Source organism: Nothoprocta perdicaria, unplaced genomic scaffold (genome assembly GCF_003342845.1).
Source record: "Nothoprocta perdicaria isolate Ctin4 unplaced genomic scaffold, notPer1 scaffold_348, whole genome shotgun sequence".
NCBI classification, from domain to species: domain Eukaryota; kingdom Metazoa; phylum Chordata; class Aves; order Tinamiformes; family Tinamidae; genus Nothoprocta; species Nothoprocta perdicaria.
The window spans coordinates 62,003-79,278 of NW_020455586.1; the positions used below are offsets into that span (position 1 = coordinate 62,003).

At 42.9% G+C, this 17,276-nt stretch overlaps 1 protein-coding gene across 4 annotated transcripts; it reads right to left on the reverse strand.

Annotated features, from left to right (window-relative positions):
* Window positions 1–667: 667 nt before the first annotated feature.
* BIVM (basic, immunoglobulin-like variable motif containing) lies at window positions 668–13,594 on the reverse strand. 4 transcript variants are annotated; one of them, XM_026044039.1, is made up of 11 exons: window positions 13,570–13,594; window positions 12,028–12,617; window positions 10,506–10,632; window positions 9,505–9,600; window positions 9,312–9,416; window positions 7,440–7,534; window positions 6,364–6,496; window positions 5,044–5,115; window positions 4,161–4,244; window positions 2,288–2,384; window positions 668–1,752 (listed from the first exon to the last, which is right to left on the reverse strand). In XM_026044039.1, exons 2-11 carry the CDS (start codon window positions 12,515–12,517, stop codon window positions 1,462–1,464), a joined length of 1,590 nt encoding a protein of 529 aa, XP_025899824.1. In that variant the 5' UTR covers window positions 12,518–12,617; window positions 13,570–13,594; the 3' UTR covers window positions 668–1,461. The 4 variants fall into 4 exon arrangements, with proteins under 4 accessions (XP_025899824.1, XP_025899823.1, XP_025899821.1 ...); XM_026044038.1 differs by lacking the exon at window positions 13,570–13,594 and adding an exon at window positions 13,479–13,526; XM_026044036.1 differs by lacking the exon at window positions 13,570–13,594 and adding an exon at window positions 13,075–13,180.
* Between the last annotated feature and the right edge of the window lie 3,682 nt (window positions 13,595–17,276).

Consider the following 17,276-nt stretch of genomic DNA (forward strand, 5'->3'; position numbering starts at 1 on the left):
TGCGCGCGTGCCGCGCGGCCCGCCGGGAAGCGTCGATGTGGGCGGCGGCGCCGYGTCCCGGCCCCCGTTCGGCGCCGACGTGAGGCGTTCGGGGCGTTTCTCTAGAAAAACGCCCGTGTTTTCGCATGCTACAGTCTTCACATGGCCCTTGTCCTACAGACGTTGGGCCCGTTAAGGCCCCTGCGCCYCCGTGCTGATCCTTCACTCACCCACCACCCCCGTCACCCTTCCCCAGAGAGGAGAAAGCAAGAACGACGCGCTAGAAAACAGGTTTTATTGAATGAACAAAAGTCTAAAAGTCTCCCGGTTYTGGTTAACAAAAGCAGCAAGCTACAAAACCCCTGCTTTCCACGACACGCTGTTTTTTAATGTCAAAAAGAATAGCAATAACAACCCTTGCGCAGGTCAGGAACACTCGCACGCGGACAGGCGAGCCCGTCGGGACGCCGTCGCTCGGGGAACAACGGCCCAAACGGCCGCGCAAGGGCGCGGGGCGCCAGCGCGCCGCCTGCCGGCGCGGAGGGGCAGCACGAGGCGCGGGCGGCGCCCGAGGAGCARCGGGAAGGGGCCTGACAGGAGCGCGGGAAGGAAGGGCCCGGGGACACAGCGCTCAGCGAGCTCACCCACTAACGGCAACCGCGGCTGCTTCTCAAAAAACGAAACGAAAACAAAAACACAACATAACAAACAACCCCACTGTTCAACAACCATGTAGTTAAGTGCCAAGTGGATCAGTGCTCTCAAGAGTTTCCAGGATAAGAATTCSGCTACTGTAAGAACCACGAAAGGAAAACAGCAGGGAGGTCCCTCCATTTCCCCAGGCTTTTCCTGCCTGGGGTTATGATCCTCATGGGCTACCACAGGCTCCCAGTTAACAGAAAAGACAAATGTATCCCCTTGGCCAAACAGGATCAGCCGATTGACAAAAGTCTACCGAGAACTGAGTGAGAACATGAATTCACCTCATGAGGGTTTTTAACATTCCTTTTTTTTTCTTTTTCTTTTTACTGGATATTGACAGCCTTAATAAAATGGAGTATTAAAAAGAAAGGCAATGTTTACTTCTATCCTTACACAATATTCAGAATAACCCTTTTTGTAAAGCCATACGGTAAATTTTCATGCTTTGGAGTACTGAGATTTTCAGTGAAGTCTTCTTATTGCACTTCAATCTGTTTTTTTGTTTTCACAGGTCAGGAAACAGTACATTATTTCAAAAGAAATGATTGATTTTGCTATCATATATACTTTTGATTGCAAAAGTACAATAGTCTGTGCTTATCTGTCAGTTTATACATCAGATCTCACCCACTGTAACCATATAATCAGATATACTGAATAACTATGAAGCTGTATCTTATACCATAATTTCTATTCATGTGTGTTCTAGGACTAATAAATCCCTACTGTATCTTGATTAAAACCAACTTTGATATACACTCTCTTATTCTAAAGTTAATTTTAATCATTTCCATCATAATCATTGTAACTCTGATATCCACTGTTCCTCCTCTCTCGGAGACTAGATTTCTTCCACATAGATTCTTGATGAAAACTAGCACTAAAAGACCTACCCAATCGTCCATGTTGTTTCTTAGATATATTGTCTTCGCTCTCAGATTTGGAAATACCCTGTCCTTGTGATTGGGATTGTTTATCCTGTCTAACACTTCCAAATGGAAAGTTCCAAGGACCGAATCTTTGCCAGTTAAGTCTCTGAAACGCAATAATGCAATGAAGATTTCCTCCCACCTAATGAAAGAAAGAAAGCTTTTTGTTAAATGCATATAGGCACACTTATGATATATTTGACATACACATCTTCATAACAACCAAAATAACAAAGCAAAAATAAAAACGAAACAACCAAAAACCCCAACCCTCTGCTCCATATCTTTTTTTTTCATTCAATTACCACCTGGAATTATATTTATGTTATCCACTGTTTACATTCAATTTATGTATCAAAAGTATTAGTGTATTATTTATCTGTAGACTATTTCTGCCCCTGCTGCTGCTGGATTTTAAACCAACAAAGTTAAATATTGCAACCATAAATACTGTATATAAAGACATCCCTGTTCATCCCTACTGCTGCATAGTCTCCTGTCCTGCATGTAACTATAACTGACAGGTCTGCAAGCAGAGCCTTTTGACTTCTGCAATGCTTCACATCACTGAAGAAGTTCAGAAACTTCTTTCAGTAGAGCTATGTTACAATGCTCAAGTATGGGTATGCTTGCTGAACATCTATCAGTTTTATCCCATCTTAGAAAGTTTATCTTACCTTCTTTGTTTTTCGGTGCTGTAATCCTCTCTCCAGGTGTCGAATATCTAGGTATTCTGGATTTTGAGTGTTTAGATCAGTAACAATATCTGTCCACCTAGAGAACAAAGTATATTATTACCCAGCTGTGATTCTGTGAAACCTCAGCACCACTAGAACTAAAGCTACAAAAGTGTATTTATGTGTCTATCTACATGAAATAGCCCAATAGGGATTTAAAGGTAAATTAATGTGTAAAAGCCTCAGTACTGCAGACATCAAGCTAGGTACAGAGGCTTCAGTTCTAACTGCATCATTCACACTGACCAGGACTGCTCTTGGGAAAGAGCTTCTAAACTGTGCAAGAGCACTTGCTATGCGTCACTATCAACACTCCTTAACAAATTGCCATTGTGTAAAAGGAAGCAGCAAGGTGGTTAGGTGAAGAAATACATTAMCTTTTGACTGTCTTGAACCAGCTCTTACCCTTTTATAGCATTTCATTTGAACCCTTTTTTCCACACCCATTCAACCTGTTTTTACCAGGCTGCTCTGAACAAAACCTGCTCTTTAGTTCTGTCAATAACTTATCAGTTCAATCACTTCCCATTCACTCGGCAATTCAGACTTTCATAGCTCCTTGTAGCCTTGTATTCAAGACAATTTTAAGCCACATTTCAATTTCTTTCAATTTTCAATCTCCAAATTCCCTTCCCTCCCCGCCTTTTTCTTTACATCACCCTCCCAACTCAGGGAAAACATTTCTACTTCAAATTTTGCCCTCCTACATAAAACACACAACTTTTTGCTAGATCCTGATGTGGTCAAAGATGGAAGAAAAGTATCTTTATAATCAGAAATAATATTAGAGGTTTTTATTCCATAAAGCTTTTCTTATTCTATTTGTAGTTCATTATACCACCAGGAAAAAAAAAAAAAAAGTCTGTCAGCAGGATACCAGCACTCTCAGTACCGCAAACACATGGGTAGTGCAATTTTTATTTTCCTGCACTTGAACGCTCATCGGTCCTATTTTTGGCATATACTCACACCACTGACCTAAAGCTTATCTGAGTCTTAGATGCTGGGATAGATTTGACATGCTAGGAAACAGAGAAGCACTTCTAAGTATTCAGGACAATAAAGAAAAAGAAACAAACAAATCCTTGACTTTTCCCTTCCACCACTCAAAACAACAACAACAACATATAAACCACTCTTGAATTAACTGTGGAGAGAAAAAAAAAAGCCTCCAAAATTACCCAGAAGAATTAACTTTCAGGTCAGATTTTGTTATAAGTTTGTCGTTTTAATGCTCACTTCAGCTCCTACTGTATAAGGTTGCAGTTGTACCCAGAGCTGAGCAGTGGCCTTAGAGCAGTACGGCAGGCAATGCYTACCCAAGACAGGGCCAGTGCTTACCTCCACAACGGCAGCCTAAACTCAGCCCATGTTCATACAGCCTGCCTAAACTCCAGCTGGCATCGCTGTAGAGACCCTGGGTGTCTTTTCTGCCCGATGGAAGTCAGCTGCACAATGACAGCAAAGAAAATCGCTTTGGCTCTCAGCAGCCTGTTTCTGCCTGTGTGCAGTACAGCTCAGCATGTCTTCCTGCATGATCTGAATGCCTAGAACCAGCCTTGAGGGTACTGAAAGAACAAATTACCAGAGCAGCAGGCCTGCAGATCTGGTATGGTGCTAACTGTAAGAATTACTGGTTTCTCAAGTAGAATAAAATAAGTTGTCAAAACATGAAGCATTTAACTAGAGTTCTTGTTTCTCTTAAGGCTATGGTATATTCATTGAAAAGAACTGAAAAGTCACCTTATGGTGCCTTTTATATGTTCTTTTYAGAAGAAAACACAGGGCTTTAAATTCTTACCAAGTCACCTACCTCTTACAGTGTATCGTTGGATGCTTCCTGCTCGGCTCRCCAATTAAGATCCAGTATTCCACTTCTTGCTGCAAGACTCGTCCTCTGTTCAACAGAAGATACAATCCTAATAAGATTTACTGGACATGCTAAGGGAAAAAGGAAGATTAACATTCTATCATTGTATAAAGTATTTTATATAACTTAAAATTGTCTCCTCAGCAAAAGAAGTAGATTCTTATGCTACAACTCATGTATGCAATTGCATACATTGAAGCTTTTAGTTTCACAAGACCCGGACGCAACGTTACTCACTATGCAGGAAAAAGATAAAAAGCTCCATCAAAAGTAATTTTACTCTGTTGAAAGGCAGACTTAAGGTAAGATCTAAACAAACAGCTGCAATGGAAACAGAATTCTGAAAAGACTGGTGGAACCCTCGAAAAAAACAGTGGAAGAGCCCTTTTCACTGCTCTTAAACTACATCCCACCTGACAACTGTCACTTACAGTTGTAAAGCAACTTGTATGAAATGAACTGGTGATTTGAACAGCTTCCTCCCAGGCATCCATCAAAATGCGAAGTCAAAACAAAGCAAGAAAAGCCCTCAACTGATCATAATTCAAGTTTGTAAAGCAACTTCCAAGCTCCACAGAGCCTGCACTAGCTTTCCCAGGGAGGGCCTGCAACAGGCATCAGGTGAGGCAGAGTCTTGCTCTGCAACCTTAGGAGCGTGATTAGCCYGTGAAAACCACTTGAGTTTCAACCATGACAATTACTGAGATTTTTCTCCTCAGTTCAGGGATTAGATAGTATATGGCCTTATTATTTGCAACGTCTTATCTATAAAATATCCTGTGAAATAATAATGCATGCTGTCACTTTGCAGGACAGATGGACTTACCTAAGGTCACACCGCAAGTCTGTGGTTGAACTGGGAACTGAACCCAGGTCTCCCGAGTCCAAATCCAGCAACCTAAGATCATACAGGAAGTCTGTGGGTGACCTCAGAGCTCTCTCTTAATCTCAACCTAGCAACCTATTTACTGTTTTCTTTTGCACTTAATTTAAATTCTAAATAAAAGCTCTTCTACAACTACAGTGAAAAAAATGGTACGTAAGAATTACTGTAAAATCTATTAATGGTGCTGCTAGGGTCTATAAATAATTTTTCCCCATCATATACTAGAAGAGGACAAGGTATTGTTATGATCTGACCTCCAGACTAACTTAAAGCTAGAAAAATTCCTCCAACTCATTATTTCATATTAAGTTTTTAGGAGAAATCTGTTTTGGGGGAAAAAAAAAATCTTGACTTCAAAATTACATCACTCTCATCAGAGAACTCATTGCAACTCAAGCACTGTTGAAGTATTTAAACTGTTGATCTATCTCATTACCAAACAATTAGAATTCAATTCTCTTAGGTTTCCAGTCACTGGGCCATATTATTTCTTTATTTTCACATCAGGTAGACTTCTCTATTTCTTTACTTCTCTTCCACCACAGATACTTAATATTTGATCAGGTAAGCAGGCAATTAAGTTTTTGGTAAAGATAAGCAGACTGAGCTGCTGACTTTCCTTGGGAAAAATCTGTGGCATTATTTTCCAAACTTGTCTCACTCAGATGGCACGTGTCAGTGAAYGCAACTTTGATAAAAACACCTGTAYTCCTTTGTTCACACACTGAAAGCTTCCACTGACCCCTGTGTCCCAGTCTCACACTGGGAACAGACTAGATTTAGATGATGATGCTTTACCACCTCYAAACAATTATTATTTTGAACTCTAGAATGTCAGGCAGCATTCTTCATTCCCTGACGTGACGCTGCTTCTTCAGTAGAGCTGAATGTAGCTTGCCTGGTAAGCAAAGGCTCCCTCTGCACCAGCGACCTGCTCTTCATGGCTTCACATTCCCTACAATCGGCATCGTCTGATTTTTTGTTTCCTTATGCTCATTGGTAATATATATTTAACCAACAGCCAAAATTAATACTTTCCACAGTTTTCTGTTTAAATTCTCTCACTCAGTTGGCTAGGTTGTGTTTAAATCTGTAAAATCAAGCCTCTCAAAGTACACCAGGTAGTATCTTGCTAGCTTGGACATAAACGCTGTTCCAACTTGCACTGCAATACTATTGTGGAAGAAAAATGGTATTAACTTGCAGTAAATTTCTCTGTAGATTTTCTCTACCACAACAGCAATGCTAACAATATCTTACCTGTACGCTTTACTAGCTTTTACAGGAGTTGCTTCAAATCCAATTGGGCAAAAATAATGATTTTGGCAATGGTAGATGTAGGCCATTGATTCATCTTTCAGTCCACGTGTTAGCTTTGCCAGGGCCCCTGTAGCTACAAAGAAAGATCAAGCCACGTTTCAAAGTGCTTTTGATCCTGTGTCACACATTCACCAGAAAAGCCTATGTGATAATACAAAATTTGCATAGTTGCACAGCTTTTTTCTTTTTAAATAAAAAAAGGAAAAAAAAAAAAAAAACAGGCTCATACAAAATATAATTTTGACTTAAAACCTGTAGCTTACGATTCATTTTCCCGCATGGTACAAAAACACCTGCCATATCACTGGGTACAAGGAAAATATAAAACCTACATTGTTTTTTAGAACAAAATCATACCAGAGATTCCTTTCCCTGCAAGAAAAGAACCAAAAGTAATCTAACTTGAGAGAGATACTACAATGCACAGCACACCCACTGCCCCAAGTCAGATGAGGCACATAACAGAGACAAAATTGGAACTCCTCAGAGTTTTCACACATTTTTCGTATCATGAGCTTCTTAAAGCTTCATAGTCTTGGAAACTGTTTCAAGAACAGAGTGGAAAAGCACTGAAACATGAAAGAGMTGCCAAATGGGACACCAAGGAGAAGAGAGGGGGGAAAAAAAAAGTCTGAATGTACAACAATTCTAAAGCAAACACCAACTTGCTAATGTTTCCACTTCAAAGAATTCCTCACAACTTTTCAGTAGTCCAGTCCTTTTAAATTACCCTTTCGGTCTGAAGATAATTACCCAGCCTACCTTACAGGCTAATAATCTGTAAACACAAATACATTTTTTTCCTCAGTTGAAACACTTGCAGTGCACACAAGGGAAAACTGGAGCTTTGGCAGATAATTCAGAGTAATCACCTAACACTTAGAGCTATAGGACAGCTTATCTGAAACTCCAAATATAAAGATTATKCACATAGTCTATTCTGTCAAATCTAACACATAATAGGACTTTTCCAGCTTGCATACTGGGAGATGAATGCTTTAGGATTAGCTACTTACCAGTTTCTCCAGCTGTCTTGTTCTTCCCATGAGGTTTATAAAGAACGTATGAACATCCCTTTATATGGAAGTGATCATTTATTTGTCTAAACCACCTGAAACAATAAGCTTAAAGATTTTAGTATCTTAAAATTAGTAAGTACAATTTTCTCCCACTTTTCTCCCACTCCTTGGCAAGTCCCTGCCACATGCATAGAGTTCTCAGATGATCATGCTACACTCACGCAAATAAAATAAAACATCTAGAAAGCTATATAAGTGTTTAAAGTCTTCTCCTCCACCTTATTTATCCAAACCTGGCATAGATCTKTGCATAACCACCAGAGATTTGAAACACATTCATACTATTGTGTTCTGTCTAGCCCTATCTGACGTCAAGAAAAATGCTYTACTTCTGAAGTGCTAAACTTTAAATATGGCTTGCATTCTAACACAGACATTAGAAGGTATGACATCTTAGTGAGACTGCATATCCTGTTTGGCTTTTAACACATCCAGTTCATAAACCTAAAGTATTTCAGATATCCCATATCAGAACTCCTCACAGCAGCCTTAAGTAACAAATGGTCTCAGATATTCACTGCATTTTTTCTGCACTAGAAGATTCAACTTCACATTTCTCAAGACWGCACCTCAATTATAAAGGTATCTCAGGATGGATCTTGCTCTCAGCCCTCCTGTTTTCCAGTCTGACAAATACTTTAAAATAAATGACTGAGCATAGAGRGAGTTAGAAAAAAACAATGTGGATCAGCAGTGGTGCACAGAGCACTCATGGCAGTGGGGAAGGAGGAAGGATTTKGGGTTTTACTTTCTGACCTACAGACTATTAATTTAAAGAGACAGACTACTGTAACAGCTTCTTCTAAAGAGGTTACTACATCCTGAAAAACTCCCAAGAGATACAAAATAAGATCTGTCTTTCAAGGCAGAGAAGGAAATTTTCATGACTGTCCTCAACAACCTAGCTGGTATCCTACTATTTAAGAGCAGAGTGCTGCTGCATTTTCTAATCCAATATCCATACGTTGTGCCAAGCTATATATATATATATATATCACCTTCCAAACCAGATAGGATACTACTGAGAGAACAGGCAGAAGACTGTAATGTTTTTTAATTTCACAGATGGGTAACAAATTAAAAAAGTGTCAAGATGTTCAGCACCATCCAAACACACTTGTCGCCCTGTGTGATTCTAAAACTCTTTGAGCTTAGTAAAATGGAAAAGAACAGAGACTTTTGGCTTAATCTCCCAAGACCAGCGAGTAGCAGGGCAGAATTTAAACAAACATGCTTTTCRGATTCCATTTCTATTTCCACTCCCTGTCCTATCCTGAATAAGTTTTATGTGATAGAGGCACAGGGAACACTCATTCTCATTTTCAAATTTAAAGCTGTTTTTTTGTTTTTTGGGTTTTTTTGAACACAGAGCTACCGTTATATGAGATGCTTTTATAGGCTATTTTAACAACATTTAACATTTACATTGACATTTAACATGGCTTTTGAAGGCAGGTGAAAARCATAAAAATCTTTCCTAATCAGGACATTTGGATTCATTAGAATATTACAGGGTCACCAATCAAACTGAATGAAATTTAATGTTCTCATGATTTGTGTAYCAACATAATGCCATGCAGAATGGCTACTGCTCGTTTCAAGAAGTTCATCTGGACTCTGTCGGAGCCATAGATTTTCTCCATTATTTGGAAAACTCAGATGACAAAATTGTGGCAGCCCTCCYTTCCTTCTTTCCTTCCTTCCTAATAAACCAATATGACTGTGTTTTTAGAGATTCTAACTCTCAGTTTACTCATGTTATTTTTGCATATATTAACACTTTGCTTACATCAAGAATACCAGACATACCTCATCAAAGTTGTATTTCCAGTGAAAGGGCCAAATCTGATCTCCTCAAACGGTGGTTGAAAGCCCAGTATATGCAAAGCTTCCTCTTGAGTAATAGGTGGCAAACTTTAAATAAATAAATAAAGTTGAATAAAGTAATTAAGAAAAGCTATTTTAGACTCTCTGGAGATAAAATGGCCTAACAGCAACTTACCTTCCAGCCCCAAGTGTACTATATAAGAAATTCCAGCAAGACACTAGGGATGAAATTCCACAAGAAGTCTTGTACTGCGGTCGGCTAATACAATACCTATTTAAAAAAAAAAAAAAAAAATCACATCAGTAAGCGCTGTTGATTTAGCTATGTGACCATCCTGAAGTTCTTTTGAATATGATAATGATTCCTATAAAAAGTGCATTATTTTTAAAGAGTTCAGCCCAAATACACTACACACTAAATCAATTCTTTCAGATAGTTTCAGAGAGTGTCTAACAAACTGAAGGAAACTATAACCTGGTGTCATACAAATGAGCGATCACCAAACTTTTAACATTTGCTAGTAAGCTCTAAACTAATGATCTTGTTAAAAAAAAAAAGAAAAAAAGATCATAGTTTCAGCCAGTCTCTTTCTAACACATAAGCTTTGAGTAAATTGCATATCTACCAATTTACTAATGAACATGATTCTGGGATGCAGGTTCTCAGGACTTTAATTTCCTGATATTACAGAAATGCAGTAAGTTTTAAGCATTAGGTGAATTCATTAAATTAAATGAACTTATTGAACTAAGACTGTATGATATACATTCACAGCCTGGGTAAAACTAATAAATTTTGCTCAAGTATTTCCATACCAAAATAAAAATGGTGGGGTGATTACAGTGAAGGCTATTTTTTTGGCCTGACTGCACTGGTGAACTTGCATTTTATTAGCAACAAGCAGACACATAGCTCATTTCCTCACTGACAGGGAAAATTGTTTGGAGCAAAATGCTTCTATATGTTAACATATGAAATAGAAGCTGCTACTCTCACCACCTTGAGGAAAGTATGTTAAACAAATGAAGACTTAATCTCATACAGTAGATCAAACAGTATTTTTACAAAAGAAAAAAAAGACTTCTTAACAAGGCTTAAATAAATAAGATAATCAGCAACAGTGTTTACCAACAGGCTATATGAGGGTAATCTTAAATAGAGGTCTGAGACACTACCATCTTCGGAGGTCCAACACTTTCCTGTCCTTCACCTCCTCAAGAGCAGATCGCTGAGGACACTCCCTGTGCTGTTTGCTTTTTTTCTCTGAAGACTTTTTCTTTGCTACTTGTTTCTTTACGTTGCCTGGAAAACAAATTTCAGAAGCAAATGAACATCCAGTTTACCTTCCTCTTGGATTTCTTTTTTTATTAATAGCATGCATCTCAAATAGAGATGATAGCTCCAGATATCTAGACCATAGAGATGCCATTAAATGATAACTGGGACTAAACATTAATTAAAGGAAAGGCTTAAATGAGCAGTCAAGACCGTCAAGGGGTTTGTACAGCATTCACCAATCACCTAAGCAGCACCTTGCTTTTCTTGAGGCAGAAGTGACCACCACCTATTCCACCATGTGGACAGGACAGTCAACCTGACTGCTTTCTAAGGAGTTAAATCAGCCATTCCAGAAATGGGATCTCTGAAAAAAAAAACATCTACCACAATGATGCCCCAGCGCGGGAACACCCAGGACGCGATCACCAGCATAAACTTCTCATTGCATAATATCAAATAAACAGGAAAATATAACTGTTTTTCACACGCAAGCTGCATAGCCAGCTAGATTTTTTGATGCAAACTGCTATGCAAATCTAGTAAAAAGAATATATCCCCAAGGTCTTTTCTTTTTTGCAAGCCATAGAGGCAGGGAAAAAATAAAACAGTTGAGCCATACCTCAAAGCAGGAGAATTTGTCCCATTTTGAAGTCATCAGATCCAAATGAAATAAATGAAATGTATACATTTTAGCAAAACTGACCTCCCTGTAAGATGTCATCATTGTTTTTTATTTTTATTTAGGATGCCACATGTAGATGTAAAAAGACAATGGCAATTAGACAAAAAATTATTAAAGTTCTGCTAAAGTGGTTTCACAGTAAGGTAAACAAAACAGCTATATTGACTAGGCCAGGCAACACATTACTGAAGAGCTGCAAGCAGCTCAAGTTAAGCAGAGGGATTAAAGGACAAAGAAGCCACATGCATGCAAATGCTTAATTCACAGCTGATACTTGTGTTTATGTAGAGAAAGGCTATAGGAAGCAGTAAACAGTTCTGTAGAAATGGCYTTCCTAATATCATATACATATATTTTATATACACACACACACTTTCATTAAGCAAACTGTTTTTCTAGATAGTTGAAATGAATCCATCCACTTATCAAAACCAAAGCCCAATTCTTCTTTGAGTGCCAAATACAGATTGTTCTTCCATCTCTGAAGAACCTTGCAATATTTCTGCAAATCATAAATCTGCACCTAGTCATTAAAAATAATTATTAATGAAGTGGGTTCTACTAAAAAAGGCAAAAAATAAAAGCAAACCACAGGCATTACCAGCACAGTTAAGTAAAATCCAGCCTTGTTTTAGAGCTGTTTAGAGGCAGCTGCTCTTCCAGCTCCCTCTCCAGAGCGAGCTCTGAGCAGGAACCCTGGCTCCATCGCAGCACCAGGAGTTCACTCAGCCTCTTACCTGTTTTGTTCTTCAGACTGGGGGCCATGCTGTTGAACTCAGACTTGTCGATCTCCCACGCCAGAGGGAGCTTCCCGAGGCTGTCAGACAAGCTCTCCAAGTTTGCATCTTCACTGTAAATCAGCTCCGAGACACCTGCCTGAATGCCAAGCAAGCCAGGCGCGCTGTTGCCCACGCTTAAGGCGRCACCTCCTGACAGGCAGGCACTAACAGAAGCACTTGGGCTTTTACAAATAGAGGTTACTCTGTTTAAAAAAGCATAGTCCGAGCAAATGGTATAAAATTTCTCCCTTGTGTGAGTCACAGGGCATCCCCATGGGTACAGCCCATCTCCCCGGGAAACTAGGGATGCAGCGGGGGGCTCCGACACGCAGTAGGGCTTCACAGGATCACGGAGAGGCGCCTCCGGGGATTCCTTCCCAGGTCGGTTCTCTGTGTTTCCATTGTTTCCAGAACCATTCTCCTTTTCATCTTCTGAAATGTTAGGCATTGAATGATGCTGAAAAAAGAGTAGCGCACAGCTAAGAATATASGTATTTAAATTGCTGTTACAGCACAGTCTACGTCATTGCAAGATACTGATGAGGTATCTGGGGAGAAAAACAAAAAGGAAAAGAGTTAGTGCAAGTGCTTCAGCTGCTAATACATCAATAGCTACAAAGCTTATTTTTGAATTTAAATCCTATAAAAGATGACATACTCTTCAAGATACAGTACACATTCTGCCTGAACATAATTTTCCCAAGCATCTCTAGACTTCTAAAAATTGATTTATTGTGAACCATCATCCCTACACATCAGGGTGATATCATGATGGTGACATCATGTGAAATTGGATTTTTAAATCAGCTCTRGATTGAAAAATTAAGTTTCCTACACATACCTAATCGTGGTTGACCACTTCTACCCTTCGCAGTCAGAATATCTGACATACGTGGAACATAATTTATGCATATTAACAACTTACAGAGACAGCCACTTAAGGACAGATTACTGAAAAAAATAAAAAAACTACCCATTTTTGGTGCAAGTGACGCTCAAACGTACAGAAAATGACGGCCACGATAATCTCTTGTTTATTACGGCCTGTCAACACCCGACTCAGTGGGTCCCGCTGCTTTATCACACGCGGCGGCCGGGAACCCCAGAGCTCCCGCGGGGGCAGCCCCCCGGCGGAAGCCCCGCTCCGTGCGGGCGCCTGGGGCTCCCCTCGGGCAGCTGCGCAGGATCCGCGGGACGCAGGAGACTCCCCTGCCCGTCCAGCGGCCGCCGCCACGAGCCCCGCGGTGCCGGCGGCGCCGCTGCTCGGGGCCCCGCGGCAGCGCAGCGCAGCCCGCGGCTGGAGGCGCTCCCTGCAGCCCAAGCGCCGCGGTGGCAGGGCCCGACACCCGCCTCCCGCCGCCGCACGGGGAGGGGAAGGGGAAGGGAAGGAGAGCGACGCGGCCCCTTACCTGCGCGGCGCCGCCATTACCTTCGCCCTGGCGGGAGCGCGCCGGGAACGGAGCATGCGCGGGGRGGGGGGGGGGGCAGCGCCGCGCTCACCTGCGGCCCCGCCGGGCGCCACCACCTGCCGCCGCTGCGCGGGGGAGGCCGCGGGGGGCGCGGTGGATCCGCCGGGCAGAGCCGGGCGTGCCCCGCCCGTGAGGCCTGCGCGGCAGCCGCGAGGGGCGGCTCTGCCGCCCCCCTCCCCTCTGCTGCCCTTCCCCCCCCGCCGGGGCGCTCTCGTGGTCTCGTCCGCCGCTGCCCGGCGGGAGGGGATGGAGGGGAGGAGGGGGCGGCGCGGCGCGAAGGGGAGGGCGGGATGTAGATATTCCTTTTTTTTCCCCTAAATAATAATAATAGTAGTAATAATAATAATATTTAATAATGGTTGGAGGAAGCCAGAAATTTGTTTTTTTCCTGCTTGATCTCTGCCAGGAAGGCGCCTAAGCTAAGATGGGTGCCTGGGTGCAGGAAAATCCAGTTGCAAATGACCTGTTGCTGCCTGGAAATGCCGGTGCTGACAGAGGGACACGTGCGGCCGCGTGAGGCTGCCCGGCTGGGCGGCCGGGCAGTTATTTATCCATCTGGGAATGCGCAGACTTGGAGTGTTGAATGGCTGCTTATACGGCTCTGCATCGCAGGACGAGTGAAATTGAAGCAAGAAACGGAGAAAGCGGGAAGGAGTTGGAGCCTCCTGCTAGCCAGGGATTCGGGGTTGTTGCTCATGTCTATTCCCTGTGATTCACATACCGGGGTGCCAGGCTCGGCAGCCATGGAGAGGAGCGTTGGAGCCTTAAGGGTGTCTCATAGCTCTCACYGATGCGGTGGAGGGATGTCGCAAAATTGCTCTAATGCACCAAATTGGTAGTAACAGTGCAGCATTTTATACGGCTTCGTCGTGAGGAGATTGACCTCTCGTAACTGAGAGTGTCTGCCCAGGCTTCGCCRGCTGGAGAGCCTCAGCTGGCCAGCAGCCTTCAAAGTGATTAAACAGTTCTGCCTCCAAAGCGTTTTTAATTTGAGCCAAATTACAGGCATTAGGGTAGCAACAAAGCTGGCTTTGCCAGGCAGGACTAGAATTGGGGTTTATGGTTTATTTTACAGCTTGTTTGGGTGCTGGAAAACAGTGCCAAATGTGTACACAGATTCCCTGAGCGGTATTTATGCGGGGGAGGAAAATCCGGGAGGCAGAAAGACAAGAGGGTAGGAATATGTCACCTTTACTTCATGGATATTCTGCTTTTTTTGCTAAGGTGCCAATCCCTCTTCACTAGGAAGAAGGAGTGCAGTATTTGAAATCGTTACTTATGGCATTTCTTGTTAAATAAAAAATCTTTAGGATTCTCTTCCGAGGACGTTACGGAAGATAGTCTCAATATCTTATTTCATACAGCAAAACCCAAGCTGTGTAGTATATTTCAGTTTATAAAATAAATATCATAAGGCAAAAACTATTGCAGCTGAAGCTTGGAATTTTTTAAGGCATTCTATGATGAAATTGCTTGTCAGAAAAGTCTAAAGTAACTGATCTAGATGGTCCTTTCTCAGMCTACAATTTTCTAAAAGCAATTGATTTTTTTTTTATGCCTTTCTATAAAAGTATTTGCAGTCTTTCAAAATGCAAACCACAGAATTCAAAATCAGACTCCTTGATGAGATTTATTGTTTGCTTTATCCAGAGAAGAACAGTAAAGAGCAAAACTGAAGCAATCTTTTCGGATGGAAGTTCTTCCACAAAGGAGCCTTCCTGTTCATGAGGTTTTTCCAGCTAAATAACTAAGATAAGCATTTGGGTATGTGTGTGCACAGATGTATTAAGAGCAGTGTCAGTGCTTGACACTTTCTTTCCATGTTTGTTCTTCCACACAGAAGTGGCATCGTTTTCCTGAGTTCCATGGTGTTAACCATAACCCGCTTCAAGAAACTGAAGACCTTTTAAACCTTTCTCTCTTGGGCATCAGGGTGGCATCTTGCAGCCATCAAGACCTTGGTTGCTGCAACCCAAACCACCACGCTGACACAACTCCGAACTATGCAGTGAAATCCGCCGCAGCTGCCCACAGCTGTCCCTGGTTGTCCTGGTCCACACGCCGAGCGCTTCTTTCCTTTTCTCTGCAGTCCAGGGAATGTTCCTTGATGTTCCTTTAAGCTGATCCTGAACAATTTGAAGRTACTGGAGAATGGAGGCTTTCCCTGAAGCCTGAGGGCCACCCGTCTGGTCTGGGTGCCTTTCCACACCCCTATACTACCTCCCCATCTGGGAAGGGGATGCACTCCAGCCTTCACAGCATCACTCCTACCTTCATAAAAACATGTGGATATACCTATATAATCATTCAAAAGAGCACAAAATTATGACAAAACGCTATGTAGAAATGCGTTGAGTGTGTAATTGCCGTGCGGCCAACTTGAGTCGTCTTAGTGAGGCGGGCAGTCCATCTCTTCTCCAGAATAACTGGATAGAACAAGAGGAAATGGCCTCAAGTTGCAGCAGGGGTGGTGTAGGTTAGACATTAGGAAGAATTTCTACACAGAAGGAGTAGTCAAACGTTGGAACAGGCTGCCCAGGGAAGTGGTGGAGTCACCATCTCTGGTAGTGTTCAAGAAATGTGTAGATGAGGCGCTTGGGGACATGGTTTAGCTGGTGTCGAAGGGCTTACAGTTGGACTCTATGATCTTGAAGGCCTTTTCCAACCATAATGACTGTGATCTTGGCTTGCTTTCTTGCTGATAACTCAGAAAAGCTGTATACTGATATATTTTTTTATATATATATTTGTGGTTTATATTTTTATTATTTATATTTTTGTTGAATAAATTTTAAGATGACAGTCAATATAATTGTGGTTCAAAATACTTCTCAGTAAGCTGTGCACCTCTACCATTTTTAATCTGCTTGCAGGGACAGAATTTGGATCATTTTGCAAACACAGAACGTAACACTTTCAAATAGGATTGGCTCTAGACAGTGCAGCGGACTTAGGTTAGCAGGTACTGTTTTTATCATCAAAGATCCAGTGCCTCCCCTGGGACTGTGGGATGTGACTATTTGGATTATTATATTTGTATTAATGCAAATATACATCTGTGGCACTGTGAGCGATAGTACATCCCAGCTATACATAACATTGGGGGAAACGTGCAAACCTAGCCACACAGGCCTTCAAAGCTAGAAAATTGCAGGCTAGGGAGCTTAGTCACGACACTATCTGTTCCGATGCAGGAATTTGCCAACGTTTTCCTGTTCCGATRCAGGAATTTGCCAACGTTTTCCTGCCCGTTACGCCGTTTCTCACACTGAGGAGGGTGAAGGGCAGCGCAGAGGCGTCACGCGGCCTCGCGAGGCGCTCGGGGGGCGCTGGGCGGGGCGGGCGCCGCGCCCCCAACCGCCGCCAACGKTCGCCGGCCAACGGCCGCCCTCGGCGCCGCGCGACTACAAGTCCCAGCAGCGCCGGGCGGGCGGCGGCGGCTCTGGTCTTTTCGCGCTGAGGCCGCACGGAGGGAACGCGTTGTCGGCCCCTGCTCCTGGCTCAGCCTCATGCCGCCGCGCCGCGGGCGGGACTGCGCCGGGCGGCGCTGAGGGGCGGCTCGGCGGGCGCGCTCTGCTCCGCGGCTTTGCCTCGCGCCCCGGCGCCCGCCCGCCCCTCTGCCCCCTCGCTGGCTCCCCGCTCCCCGGCGCCGCCGATGTGCGGCCTCGGGCTGCTCTGCCTCGCCCTGGCCGTGGCCGCGGGCGGAGCGCGGCAGCCGAGCGCAGAGCGCACGCGGGT